The following is a 14,878-nucleotide window of genomic DNA, read 5'->3' as shown; positions in this document are numbered from 1 at the left end:
GTTTGCCACGTAACTAAACGTGGTATATATAATCAGAACTTTTAATTGCTGATATCATTCAACAAATCACAAAGTCACAATGAACACCTCGATATTGTTAGTGTTTATTTTGACATCTCTAGCAGTATGTAATGGCATCTTCTTTGGGTTTTTTTCAAGTAAGTATATTCGATTATAAGCATACTCCAGTAGACTTATGTTATCTAATGTTATTCAAAATCGAATTATATAATTAGATCAAAATTTTGTTTCGTTGACAGGGAGATTTCCTCTCTACATATTGCAAACGTGAATTTATTACAATGATATTTCAATTAACCTTTTTTTTCTCTTTCTTACTTCAGGAAAATGGAACGGATTGAAAGGTGGGTTAAAATCATTCTTGGAAAAACGTCTGTACACAGGCTAAATTAAATACCTTTCTGTAACATAAAAGCAATTAAATGAAATGAGGTTTAACGTCCTACTGTTCTGCTTCGAACTGGGCTAATGAAGACGGGTATACGCCATACAGTGTGCTATGAGGGAAATTTTGCCAGGACAGCGGCACTACGGACTACTCTTATATCTAATTCCAACTGTCAAGGGATCTTTTACGTGCACGCCAATGTGTACACGGGACCTCGGTTTTTCGTCCCATCCGAACGACTAGACAGCTGTCCTTGTCAGGCCCTCCGTCCTGCATCACTGACATGAACTTTCTCGGCCAATGCAGGGATCGAACAACATAACAAAAAGAAACGAATTAGACTGGAACTCCACTGCAAATTCCCACACATTTTTTTAAAAAGATGTTACACGAGTCTCAAATGACCAAGGATGGTAAACCCGATTCTGTCACATTCTAGTTTAAAGACTGACTTCTCCAGTATATCCCTAAACACGATTTCCACCCAGTTCACAAAATATGTAGGGTTAGTAGTTCATTGAATGTCAAATAGCTGTGATGCCGAGTGTTCTGATACATTGTTTGATTATTTCAGTAACCTGTGGGCTCAACCCATTCAATAGTTACACATTTGACAGCTTACCAAGAACTGTAGATGCAGCTATAAACGACGGCTTTGTTAAAATATCTGATTGTGGAGGTATGTATTTAAGGGCGTTTATATCTTTTATTTTTGACAGTAGAGACAATAAAAACTTGGAGCATATTAATAGAAGCGAAAGATACTGGAAAACTTGACATGTAGGTGGATAGTGGATACTACAGCACTGTCCCACACCAGGAGCAAAACGTTAAATCAAGTTTCAAATTTGAGCTAATCGGGTCTTACCAGAAACAGGCATTCATTGGAATAATACCATGGTTATAAATCCATTTTTTCAGCCAAATTTAGAGGAAATCGTTACATAAAAGATGGAGACCATGCTGTTGTCTTATTGTACGATACACAAGGTTTCATTGCTGGAATACAGACCGGGGTAAGACACGTTTTTTTCTAATTTTGTACACTGATCTGTGCCATTGGATTTCAACAATCGTGTGGGCACAAGGGCTCACTTTTATCCACTTAAAAACTAATATAACTATTTCTTACAAAACGAAATAATTACCAAAAATGTGTTAATTAAATGGTCAATGAATGCAGTTGGTAGAGTGAAAAAATAAAGATTCCCTTTACGCTCTGCTCGGCTTAGTCCTACATGATGTGTGTCTCTTATTTTTACCCGACCCACTAAAATTCCCGCCACCCGCTCTACATTATTGGCTCAATAAACGATTGAAGGGATGACAGATCATCACATATTTCTTTCTATACAACATTTAATATTTCAGATACCAGAAGGACAATCAGATGGCTACCCATTCCCTGGAATTAAGTCACCATTTGTAAAAGAAAATGGATTCCACTACATCACAGCTTACTTTGTTGATCCAAGTAAGTTATTTATATTAGGTTCTCCAGAAATGCACACTTTGTTTCAACTTTTCCTTTTTCGGGAGTAAACTCTATCACGGTTATTTCATACCACCAAAAATTCAGAAATCCTGAGTTTATACCTACATCAGATCCGTATGTCAAATGCACAGTATTTTCATGTCATTTTTCTGATCTTCACCATGGATAATCATCCTGTTAAGAGTTCCACGAACTATTCTACAATAAGAATATTGCAAATGAAGTGGGGTTTAACATCCAAATTGCCTGCACCGACCGAGGTATGTGAAGTGTTCTATGAGGGAAATTTTGCCTGGACAGCGACATTTCCTCCAACTCGCAGAGGTGGGAATAAGTCGCGACGCAGGACCACGAGTCCGAGTCTAATCCCAAGGTCCCAAGTCGCAGCACCTCGAGACAGAGTCGAGTCCAAATCGCTGACTTAAGGTCGAGTCGAGTCGAGCCCCAAGTCCCGTTTAAGACGACAAATCATCATATATGGTTCAGAAATTCATTTTTGCCAGTCTTGTTTACTCGAAAACCAGCTCTTTCGAGTCGCCTACTCGTCGAATTCCAACTATCAAGGGTTTTTCGTACCATCCTTGCCCCAGCAGGCAAAGGGTAAACCACGCTGAATTTATGGGGATTGTATAGTATAAGGATGAGAAGCGATGAAGAGATTGTTGGATTCTTTTAAAGGTTGATAAAGTTATTCTACAAATATATTTATGTTTGTTTGATTTCAGGAATAATCTGTACAACTGGCAGAACTTACCGACAATTCCGTGATCAAGGTACTGGAACGGATCTTTATATACAGAACGGTACTAATCCTGAAACTGACAGTTTTAAAGTGCCAAAATTACAGACTGAATTACAGGGTACCAAATGGACCGAAGGAAAATGTTTCCCGTCAATGGGTAGGCATTAATCTATATTAATAACATTAGCAACATTTGTACAATTGGCCGTATACCGACCATTCTTTCGAAAGAAAAAGGCTTTGATGCACACTAAAATTTTGTTGGGTGGTTTTTAAATTTAAAGGAGCGGACCTGTTTAATTTAGGTCCAGATTTTTAAAAATTTTATTATTTAAGTTTCCTTTTTTGACTAGAGCTGGGCGATATTTCGGTTTTTATACGCCCACATTTTCATGTGGACGTATATTGTCGTCGCCCCTGTCCGTCCGTCCGTCCGTCCACAATTGATTGTGAACAGTCTACAGCTCACAATTTTTATCCGATTTCAATGAAACTTGAAATATAGGTTTATCACCCTAAGATCTCGGTTCCTTTCGATGTTGGCATCTATCGGACCATAACTTCATGGATTATGGCCCCTGATTGTACGAAAAATCACGTTTTTGGCTTGTGAACACTGTAGAGGTCACAATTTTTATCCGATTTAAAAAACCGTATTATAATATCACCGTTAAACCCTAAGGCCGGTTGAGATCGAATTTCGTGAAAATCGGCCCAAAACTGACAGACAAAATGGCCGCCGTTCGTTCTCAAATAGCGTAAAAATATGGTATATCAAGGTTGTGGACCCTATAGAGGTCACAATTTTTATCCGATTTTGTTGAAACTCGAAATGTAAGTTTATAACACAAAGATCTCGGTTCCTTTCGATATTCACGCATATGGGACCGTAACTTCATGAATTATGGCCCCTGATTGTACGCAAAAACACGTTTTTTGGCCTGTGGAACCTATAGAGGTCATAATTTTTATCCGATTTAAACAAAAACGTATTATTATATCACCGTTACATCCTAAGGACGACTGAGTTCGAATTTCGTGAAAATCGGCCCAAAATTGGCAGACAAAATGGCAGCCGTTCGTTCTCAAATAGCGTAAGAATATGGTATATCAAGGTTGTGGACCCTATTGAGGTTACAATTTTTATCCGATTTTGTTGAAACTTGAAATGTAAGTTTAAAACCCATAGATCTTGGTTCCTTTCAATATTCGCGCATATCGGACCGTAACTTACTGAATTATGGCCCCTGATTGTACGAAAAATCGCGTTTTTATCTTGTGGACCCTATAGAGGTCATAATTTTTATCCGATTTAAAAAAAACGTATTATTATATCACCGTTACATCCTAAGGACGACGGAGTTCGAATTTCGTGAAAATCGGCCCAAAACTGACAAAATGGCCGCCCCTCGTTCTCAAATTGCGTAAAAATATGGTATATCAAGGTTGTGGACCCTATAGAGGTCACAATTTTTATCCGATTTTGTTGAAACTTGAAATGTAAGTTTATAACTCAAAGATCTTGGTTCCTTTCGATATTTGCGCATATCGAATTGTAATTTCCTGAATCATGGCCCTTGATTGTAGGAAAAATCACTTTCGTTTTAGCTTGTTTTCTATCCATCTCTCGAAAATGTGGGCGTATCCTGCCTGGCAGCCGCTGGTTCGATATAGGCCTAAAACCGTCACGAAATGAAATGAAATGAAATGAAATGGGGTTTAACGTCCTACTGTTCTGCTCCTAACCTGGGCTAATGAAGACGGGCATACGCCATACAGTGTGCTATGAGGGAAATTTTGCCAGGACAGCGGCACTACGGCCTACTCTTATATCGAATTCCAACTGCCAAGGGATCTTTTACGTGCACGCCAATGTGTACACGGGACCTCGGTTTTTCGTCCCATCCGAACGACTAGACAGCTTTCCTTGTCAGCCCCTCCGTCCTGCATCACTGACAAGGGAGAATCACGCCGGAAAATCTGGATGAACTTTCTCGGCCAATGCAGGGATCGAACACCCGACCTCCAGACTAGCGAGCTAGCGTCCTACCCACTTAGCCACGTGATCCCCATAAAACCGTCACAGAAATGAAAACAGTCAAAAATACCATCTTCAGAAAAATATCGAAAAACCGAACAAACCGCGATATTTTTCTGGATGATATTTAATATAAATATTGAGAAAATGTCTTTCTTTTTTATGTTATTTACGATATTTTATTGTTTAATGATGAATAAATAGCAAAAAATGCCGGTAAAGAGCTTTGTTTACGTCACGTGATTTCTAGCTCACTTTTCCGCCTGACCAATAGCGTTAGAATTATCCCTGCTTCTATTCAATTTCTTGACGAATGCTTTTATTTTCCAAAGGAATCATTGATTTTCAGATTGAATTATAAATAAGGCCAGCTATATTGAGGGTTCCGGTAGACTAATTATCATTCAGCGTCAGACGTGTCATGGCGGTCCGTATTATAGTATAGTTTAGTATTTTTACATGGCATAATGCCTTTTCAAGAAGGCATGCGTTTGAATGAGAAAAAACGAGTTTGCTATGGTAGCCTCAATGAGTAGCATCCAATGATTCCAATCGTGCCCGTACCGGTAGTTATAAAAATCATGCATGGCCAAAAGAACACAAGCTTTTTTTTTTAAAATAAATTTGTGCCTCCTTCATGTAAATATTCTTAATTTAAATAAAATATAATAACTAATACTGGAAATTAAAATTGTAATAATCAACATTAACCAATATTTTTAGCAAGTCTTCATGGCTATAGACAGATTTGTGTTTGAAACAGCTCATTAATTTTTTTTTTTGTAAATTCTGTACTGTATTTATGCTAAAAAACTCTTAATTATACTGACTAGAAAGTGTCAAGTGAATACTCCGAGGGTATTTCCAACACCTTATTAGATATTTTTCATTACATTTAAAAAGCGATAAACTGAAATAATTGATATTTCATAAAATATAGCGATAGAGTGATTATATCGCGATAATTTAAAAAAAAATATCGCGATATCTGTTTTCAGGGATATCGTCCAGCTCTATTTTTGACACAAGCTGTCTACTGTTTACATCAAATCGGCTTTATTTCAAAATGGGATTGAAAAACGATTTCCATTTCATCTCACAGAACAAATCAGCACATTAAATTTAACCAATTAAAACTTTTACACTGACCTATATCAAAAATGTACTTTTTTTAAAAAATATTATTATGCATGATATAGCCTCGGACATTCGCCGCCAAAAGGTATATTGGACTGAAAATATGGCACATGACAATTATAGCTCAAAATGGTTTAATAAACCGAACGCCCCTGGGATTGAAAAACGATTTCCATTTCATCTCACAGAACAAATCAGCACATTAAATTTAACCAATTAAAACTTTTACACTGACCTATATCAAAAATGTACTTTTTTTTAAAAATATAATTATGCATGATATAGCCTCGGACATTCGCCGCCAAAAGGTATATTGGACTGAAAATATGGCACATGACAATTATAGCTCAAAATGGTTTAATAAACCGAATGCCCCTGTTCGTCATTTGAGCGATATTTTATCCTTTCAGTATTTACATAGATGTGATGAATTGAAAATTTGTCAACCTTCGGCATCCTTTGCAGACGATATAAATGGGATAGCCAAAACAAGCCACCAATGTAGGCCTACTTCACCAAAAAACTTTTCATAAGCTTTTTTTTAAAATCCAATCGAATAGTCAGTTGATTAAACGGTAAATAATCGGTTTGAGTACAATACATTTAGCATTGAATAAGTCGTGATAAATTAGATATTGTCATTACATTCACATGGGGTAAACCGGAAATCTTTCACTGAATTCAAATTAAAGTAGCATTCGAGAATATCTCGATACGGAAATTACACGGTGCCACGTTTTTTTTCATAGTTCGTTTAAAATGTTGAAGACTTGAATGAAAAACCTATGAATAACGGTACTGGATCTTCAAACGTCATGCATGTGTTTAATAATTCAGTGATTGTTGTCTCATATAACTCAATCTGAGTTATTTTTGGTGAAATACTAGTAAATATTCTCTCATTTTATTTCTCCGCTACAGGTCGTCACTACTGGTATGACTTGAGTGCTAATTCTGATTGCCAGAAACAATATCCTGTATTTTTGATGTATAATGATGGTAGATTGAACAGTTTTGGTTGGGCTTTTACTACATCACTAACTTCCCAGAGATATGAACACCCGACACCTTCATATTTTGGAGTAAGTTTATCACATTATAGTCTTGTATAAAAGAAACATTACTAATGAGCTAGGGCTCAAACTGTCGAATAAAACACATGGTTAGGAGAAGTGTGTGCCGCGTTTGGGAGCGCGAGGGCATTGTAAAAGTGTGTGTGTGTGGGTGTGTGTATTTGGGGTGAGGTGGTATTTTGGTTGCTTTTCTTTCTTCTATTTTCTCCTTTTGTTGCAGACGGTTGTGGGGGGGGGGGGGGCATTAGTGTTAACAATTGTTTTTCTTCGATTTTTCTTTCTACCAATTTATACAAGAAACACAAAATAATTAAACTCCATTCCAGATTCCCCGTTTTATTACGTTTAATGAAATGGTTTCTTTTATATTTCAGACCTTCATGAAACAAGTACCACGATGTCTGTACAATATGGGAACTATGTCAACCATGCATATTTATTTAACATCAACACCAAGAATGAATCTCTGTTAAGATGAATCGATGGCACACCATCAAACATGATCTTGTCTGATGTACTACTATGTACTGTGTCGAAACCATGTCCCCCCTAAATATACATGTGTAGGCCTTACAAGTTCTACAATATGTTCCATATGACAAAGACATCATCCTCCATCAGATAGACCATACGTCAATGATTAAAATTTTATTACTGGAAATATGTGTTCGGATTAATTTTTTAACTGTTTTTTATCTTTACTAAATCTATCCGCTCTCCTACAAACTGTATGATTTGATGATATAATTCGGCTAAAGACATATTCAAGCTAAATTATTGGGGGGGGGGGGCAGACCAGATTTATGGCGGGGGGGGGGGGCATTCACGGGGGAGACACATAGTCAAATTATCCGCCCAAAATAATTGTGCTTTTTTGATCGACAAATCAAACAATTCAATACATACAACGCGGAGGGAAGTAACTCGCATTTTATTTTAGGACATCGTTTGATGTGCATATCACTTCTTTGATATTAAATTTCTTACAAACCTTCTCATAATCTAGTTTACAATCTGTTGTATTGTGGTGAACTTAAACAATGACGCTAAGATTGGTATGTAAACTGTTTTTTTGATTGGTTCAAAGACTCAGCCTTGGTGCCAACATAAAATTGTACAATACGATCTGGTGCCTATGAAATCACCAAGGGCAGACAATTTAAATTCACGGAACCCCAGTGAATGTAAAAAGGGGTTAGTGGAGCAGAACGGAACGTTCCCTCTAATATTTTATGGTATACAAATTTTAAACCCGCGGCAAAGGGGTGGATTAAGGAAGATGCTTCCGGAGGCGATCAGGTCGACGGGGTTTGAAAAATATAGGATCTGGATTGTACTTAAAGTATCTGACATTTTCGGGGTGGCAAAGGTGTATGCAGAGATGGGAACTTACATGATAAAATGAACTTGGGAAGCTAACTGTTCAAACCATACATTTTTTTCTAATAAAGCTTCCTGATCTCGCCACAGTTACACAGTTATAAGCATTTTTGCGATAAAAGAGTCTTTTCGATACAGATCGAGAATTCATTGCTTCTGATGCAAGTGGGTCAATAATCTAGAAAAAACAGGGTGAAAATTGCTTCACATGATGTTTATTGTTTACGCAGCAGTTAAATTATATGATATGCATCCATATGTAGTATCACGCAAGATATACTGTCACTATACTGTGCGTGGTCTTTAACAATAGTATGACCTCGGCCCAGTTCAAATTCGTAAACAGAGTTTATTAAATAGGACATCATGTAATGCTACGGAAATTGATGATATTATGATGTTTTTATATTGAAATGGTTGACTAGTGCTGCCATTTCCTTGGTCTTGGTGTTGAAAAAACAAATATTATCGATGTCCCAAATTGATTTCAATTGTGGTAGATTAGGCAATCACTACTTAAAGCGGTATTATGGGAGATTAGATAAAGAGCTGACAGTTCTCGCTATTATAGTTAACCAGCGGTTGCCAGGCAGGATACGCCCACATTTTCGAGAGATGGATAGAGAACAAGCTAAGAAGAAAGTGATTTTTCCTACAATCAAGGGCCATAATTCAGGAAATTACAATTCGATATGCGCAAATATCGAAAAGAACCGAGATCTTTGTGTTATAAATTTACATTTCAAGTTTCAACAAAATCGGATAAAGGACTAAGACTAGTAATTATTTCCCCTTATTTCATGTAGTGCGAGTTATAAATAGACAATTTTTCCCTTAATTTTTTTCTCCCCTCTTCCTGCATTTTTTGGTTGACGTTTTGGTCTAGAATTGGAGAAAAGGGATCAAATTTGCAATTTCATATAGCAGTTTTGGGTAATACTGATGATATTACAGCGGAGGGATAGGGGGTGTAAAGTGTCTTTCTGCAGAGCAATCATTGTGTCGGAAGTGAGATTTTCACCCCAGTCAACTTCAAATCCGCGTAGCAAAAAATCTAAATGGTCAACCCCCTACAGAATTATGATGAGGAGATTGCCAAATGTTGTCCCCATTGTGCCTATAAAGATTGGAACCAACGGAATGTTGAGAAAAAAGCTACAGCCTGTGATGTTACAGCCATTTAACATTGAAGTCAATGGGCAAATAATTGCTAGTCTGAGACCATAAAAATTGTGACTTCTATAGGGTCCACAACTTTGATATACCCTATTTTTACGCTATTTGAGAACGAAGGGCGGCCATTTTATCTGTCAGTTTTGGGCCGATTTTCACGAAATTCGAACTCAGTCGTCCGTGGGGTCGTGTAACGGTGATATAATAATACGGTTTTTTAAATCGGATAAAAATTATGACCTCTATAGGGTCCACAAGCTAAAAACGCGATTTTTCATACAATCAGGGGCCATAATTCAGGAAGTTACGGTCCGATATGCGCGAATATCGAAAGGAACCAAGATCTTTGGGTTATAAACTTACATTTCAAGTTTCAACAAAATCGGATTAAAAGTGTGACCTCCATAGGGTCCACAACCTTGATATACCATATTTTTTACGCTATTTGAGAACGAAGGGTGGCCATCTTGTCTGTCAGTTTTGGGCCGATTTTCACGAAATTCGAACTCAGCCGTCCTTAGGGTGTAACGGTGATATAATAATACGTTTTTTTAAATCCGATAAAAAATTATGACCTCTATAGGGTCCACAAGCTAAAAACGCGTATTTTCGTACAATCAGGGGCCATAATTCAGGAAGTTACGGTCCGATATGCGCAAATATCGAAAGGAACCGAGATCTTTGGGTTATAAACTTACATTTCAAGTTTCAACAAAATCGGATAAAAATTGTGACCTCTATAGGGTCCACAACCTTGATATACCATATTTTTACGCTATTTGAGAACGAACGGCGGCCATTTTGTCTGTCAATTTTGGGCCGATTTTCACGAAATTCGAACTCAGCCGTCCTTAGGGTGTAACGGTGATATAATAATACGTTTCGTTAAATCAGATAAAAATTATGACCTCTATAGGGTCCACAAGCTAAAAACCCGATTTTTCGTACAATCAGGGGCCATAATTCAGGAAGTTACGGTCTGTTATGCGCGAATATCGAAAGGAACCGAGATCTTTGGGTTATAAACTTACATTTCAAATTTCAACAAAATCGCATAAAAATTGTGACCTCTATAGGGTCCACAACCTTGATATACCATATTTTTACGCTATTTGAGAACGAACGGCGGCCATTTTGTCTGTCAATTTTGGGCCGATTTTCACGAAATTCGAGCTCAACCTTCCTTAGGGTGTAACGGTGATATAATAATACGGTTTTTTAAATCGGATAAAAATTATGACCTCTATAGGGTCCACAAGCTACAAACGCGATTTTTCGTACAATCAGGGGACATTATTCAGGAAGTTACGGTCCGATATGCGCGAATATCGAAAGGAACCGAGATCTTTGGGTTATAAACTTACATTTCAATTTTCAACAAAATCGGATAAAAATTGTGACCTCTATAGGGTCCACAACCTTGATATACCATATTTTTACACTATTTGAGAACGAACGGCGGCCATTTTGTCTGTCAATTTTGGGCCGATTTTCACGAAATTCGAACTCAGCCATCCTTAGGGTGTAACGGTGATATAATAATACGTTTTTTTTTTTAAATCGGATAAAAATTATGACCTCTATAGGGTCCACAAGCTAAAAACGCGATTTTTCGTACGATTGCTACGACTGACCTCAGTGTATGATAATAGAGCAGGAGCCCAGGGGGTTAACCTAGCTGAAAAGTGTACCAATTTTCTCCTATATGGTATCAATGTATGTATATCTGGTATCATCAGAATGTAAGTCTGCCGGGTTTCTGGTGGTGGGTGCGGTATTCCACGCCCAAAATGTCATGCCCCCCAACTAGTCTAGATTAGCTCAAAAGTGTACCACATGAAAATCGCACAGCAATGTACCGTACATCTTCAGGTATTACAAAAACACTCTGACAGACATTTCTAGTGGTGGGGTAACCCTGACAGAGCTATGTAATTGCCAGACATTTGTAGAGACGGAGTATCCCTGACAAGAGTTATCTAATTTCCAGGCCAAAGCTAGGCTAGATTAGCTCAAATCTGTACCACTGTAGCATGTGATCTCATTATAATATCATGTGACATAATTACCATACACGTTCTACTTACGTATGTAGTCTGTACAACATGGCCGCTAGTAAAGCTATCTTTTGAAGTCACTCGTCTTGTTATGCCCAGACCTCGTTACTGGTTTAAGACCAAAGTTGTGAATAGAACCCTCGAGATCTCTACGCTAATCAAGAAATCTACAAACCTACAGTTGTTTTGTGTCTATATAGACTTCCAAATCTACATTAGAATTAGGCCTACCGTACAGTGAATTTCTTCATTAAGCTACCTTAGTCTGTGCCGTTTTCTAAATACAGTACTCCTTCAGCATTAATCTAACACAGACTAAATTAACTCTGTGCTGCCTGTTTCACAATAATGGCAGAACAACTACAACAAGCCCTACCTATGTCTATACTTAAACCGCCAAGACAACTTGATATGGACGCTTGTAATATTGCTGATCATTGGAAAAAATGGAAGGAAGAGCTAATACTATATATGGAATTAGCTATGATTGGCAAGCCAGAAGACTTAAAACTAAAACTGTTCAAATATTTAATTGGACCTCAAGGCAGAGAAATTTATTCAACGCTTGATTTTGACAACGCCGAAGACGAGCGTACACTGAACGACATATTTCGTGTTTTTGACGAACACTGTGATCCAAAAAAGAATGAGACTGTTGAACGCTACCATTTCTTCATGCGTAACCAGGAATCAGAGAGTTTCGATAAATACGTGACAGATTTACGTATTTTAGCAGCAACTTGCAACTTTGGTGAACTCAATGACTCCCTTGTTCGAGATAGGATCGTTTGTGGCATTAAGGATTCACAACTCCGAGAACGGCTACTCAGAGAAGCTGATCTGACCCTTGACAAATGCATACATATCTGTCGTGCTTCGGAAATTTCTAAGAAACAAAGCATTACACTAAATGGCCCTTTATCCACTGTTCATGCTGTTAAAAACAAGCCTGACAACCAAGCAAAGTTCTATAAAAGTAAAACAACAGCCTATAAACAGCATACTCCGAAACACAACCAAAATAGGTCACAACAACTTGATCGACCGTGTAATTTTTGTGGTCAGCAGCATGAAAAACGACGTGATAAATGTCCGGCATTTGGCCGTGAGTGTTATAATTGCCACCAGAAAAATCACTTTACCTCAGTGTGTCGTAAACTACGTGAATTAAATCTTGTGTCAGGGAATTCATCTTCAGAAGAAGACGAAGCATACTTTGAAATAAAAACTATTGACTGTTTCCCAGACGATAGCGCAGTTAATGCTGTAACTGAACAGAGTTTCCCTAAGCGTTTATTTGCAACAATGTTGGTAAAAGGTAAACATGTAAAATTCCATTAGATTGTGGGGCTACGTGTAACGTCATGCCATCTCATGAACTTGGTGACCTCTCTTCCTATAACATACAAGAGACCTCTCAAATGCTTTCTCTTTATGACAAAACTACAATCAAACCAACTGGGAAATGTTCTATTAAATTTCAAAACCCTAAAGACGGAAAACGTTACAAAACAGACTTTGTGATTGTTAACGATATATCTTGTACTCCAATTTTGGGTGCTCAAGCTATTCAAGCCATGAACCTAGTGCAAGTGAACTTTGATAACATTCTTTCTGTGAGTGACTCTAAGTCGGCTAAGATACATTCACCTATTTCTGTAGATCAGTTGTCTACTACTTACAGTGATGTGTTTAAGGGCACGGGGCTACTTGAGGGTAAATACAAGATTAATATTGACCCTGCGGTTACTCCAGTCGTACACCCACCTCGTAAAGTGCCAATCGCTCTCAAAGACAAACTCAAAATTGAGCTTGATAGACTAACCGACTTAAATATCCTAGCTCCTGTTACTGAGCCGACCCCATGGGTTTCTAGTATGGTTTTAGTGTCGAAACCAAACAAACTTAGAATTTGCCTTGATCCAAAAGACTTGGATCTTGCTATTTAACGTAGCCACCACCCGATACCCACTGTAGAAGATATATTGCCTGATCTCACTAATGCCAAAGTGTTTTCTACCCTTGACGCTAAAAACGGATTTTGGCATGTTCAACTCGATGACGACAGCTCGTACTTAACAACCTTTAATACACCTTTCGGCCGGTATCGATGGCGTAGAATGCCGTTTGGCATCTCAAGCGCACCTGAAGTCTATGAACTAAGACAGGAACAAGCCTTGGAAGGTTTGAAAGGCGTCAAATCTATACATGACGACATACTTGTTTACGGTGAAGGCGCCACGTACGACGACGTCTCGCGTGATCACGACAGAAACTTGGAAAACTTAATGGAACGCTGTCGACAGAAAAACCTTAAACTGAATCTGGCTAAGGTAAAACTTCGAAGGCCTGAGGTTATATTCATGGGTCACGTAATTTCGGACAAAGGCCTAAAGATGGACCCAGAAAAGGTGCGTGCGGTAGTCGACATGCCTAAACCTACAGATGTCGCTGCTGTACAAAGGCTGTTAGGTTTTGTCAACTACTTGGGAAAGTTCCTACCGCAGCTTAGTGATCTGTGTGGGCCCTTGCGACAGCTAACCTTAAAAGACACTTTGTGGCACTGGGATAACACTCAGGAAGCAGCTTTCAAACAAATCAAGTCCCTGGTGAGCAAAGACCCCGTTCTTCGCTTCTTCAATGCTAAAGAGGAACTTACGCTACAGTGCGACGCTTCGGACACTGGGCTTGGCGCCGCAATTCTTCAGAATGGACAGCCTGTTGCATTCGCAAGCAGAACTCTATCTGACGCTGAGACTAGATATGCGCAGATAGAGAAGGAATTATTGGCGGTGATTTTTGGTCTCTGAGAAGTTTCATCATTACACGTATGGAAGACACGTGACAGTACAGTCAGATCACAAACCACTGGAAATCATTGCCAAGAAATCTCTCAACAAAGCCCCCAAACGATTGCAAAGAATGTTACTCCGCCTTCAAGTGTATGACACAACTATTGTATACTATCCTGGAAAAAGTATGTACTTAGCGGACACTTTAAGCCGAGCACCGCTTCCCGATAAACCGAGCTCCTTTGCAATTGAAATGGAAAACGTCAACCAAGTCTCAAATCTCCCAATTACTTCGACACGTCTACAAGATGTTAAAGACCACACAGTAAATGACAACGACCTACAAGCTCTTAGTCAGGTTATCCAAAGAGGCGGGCAAGAGCATAAAAACAGTTTACACCCGGCAGTGGTACCATATTTTAACATCCGTGATGAGTTAACTGTGGAGAATGGAATTATTCTCAAAGGTCAACAAATTGTCATTCCACAGTCACTGAGACGTGATATGCTACAACGGATACATGCTTCTCATGTTGGTATTGAAGGATGTTGTCGCAGAGCTCGTGATTGTTTATATTGGCC

General features: G+C 38.4%; 1 protein-coding gene across 1 annotated transcript; it reads left to right on the top strand.

The window, feature by feature from the left end:
* Nucleotides 1–7,555, top strand: LOC126812282 (uncharacterized). The gene is made up of 8 exons (XM_050538583.2): nt 1–158; nt 345–365; nt 984–1,088; nt 1,331–1,425; nt 1,781–1,883; nt 2,630–2,803; nt 6,743–6,903; nt 7,269–7,555. The coding sequence occupies exons 1-8, from the start codon at nt 80–82 to the stop codon at nt 7,365–7,367; spliced, it is 837 nt and encodes a 278-aa protein (XP_050394540.1). The 5' UTR covers nt 1–79; the 3' UTR covers nt 7,368–7,555.
* The last annotated feature ends 7,323 nt before the right edge of the window (nt 7,556–14,878 follow it).

Source organism: Patella vulgata, chromosome 2, assembly GCF_932274485.2.
Source record: "Patella vulgata chromosome 2, xgPatVulg1.2, whole genome shotgun sequence".
NCBI classification, from domain to species: Eukaryota; Metazoa; Mollusca; class Gastropoda; family Patellidae; genus Patella; species Patella vulgata.
The sequence above is the reverse complement of the archived record's forward strand: the minus strand, read 5'-3'. Positions and strand labels throughout refer to the sequence as shown.

Bases quoted from the DNA above. Each gene is read 5' to 3' on its own strand.
- LOC126812282 (XM_050538583.2), top strand. From the start codon at position 80: ATGAACACCTCGATATTGTTAGTGTTTATTTTGACATCTCTAGCAGTA. The intron at 159-344 runs GTAAGTATATTC...TTCTTACTTCAG, and splicing joins CTTCTTTGGGTTTTTTTCAA to GAAAATGGAACGGATTGAAA. The intron at 1,884-2,629 runs GTAAGTTATTTA...GTTTGATTTCAG, and splicing joins AGCTTACTTTGTTGATCCAA to GAATAATCTGTACAACTGGC.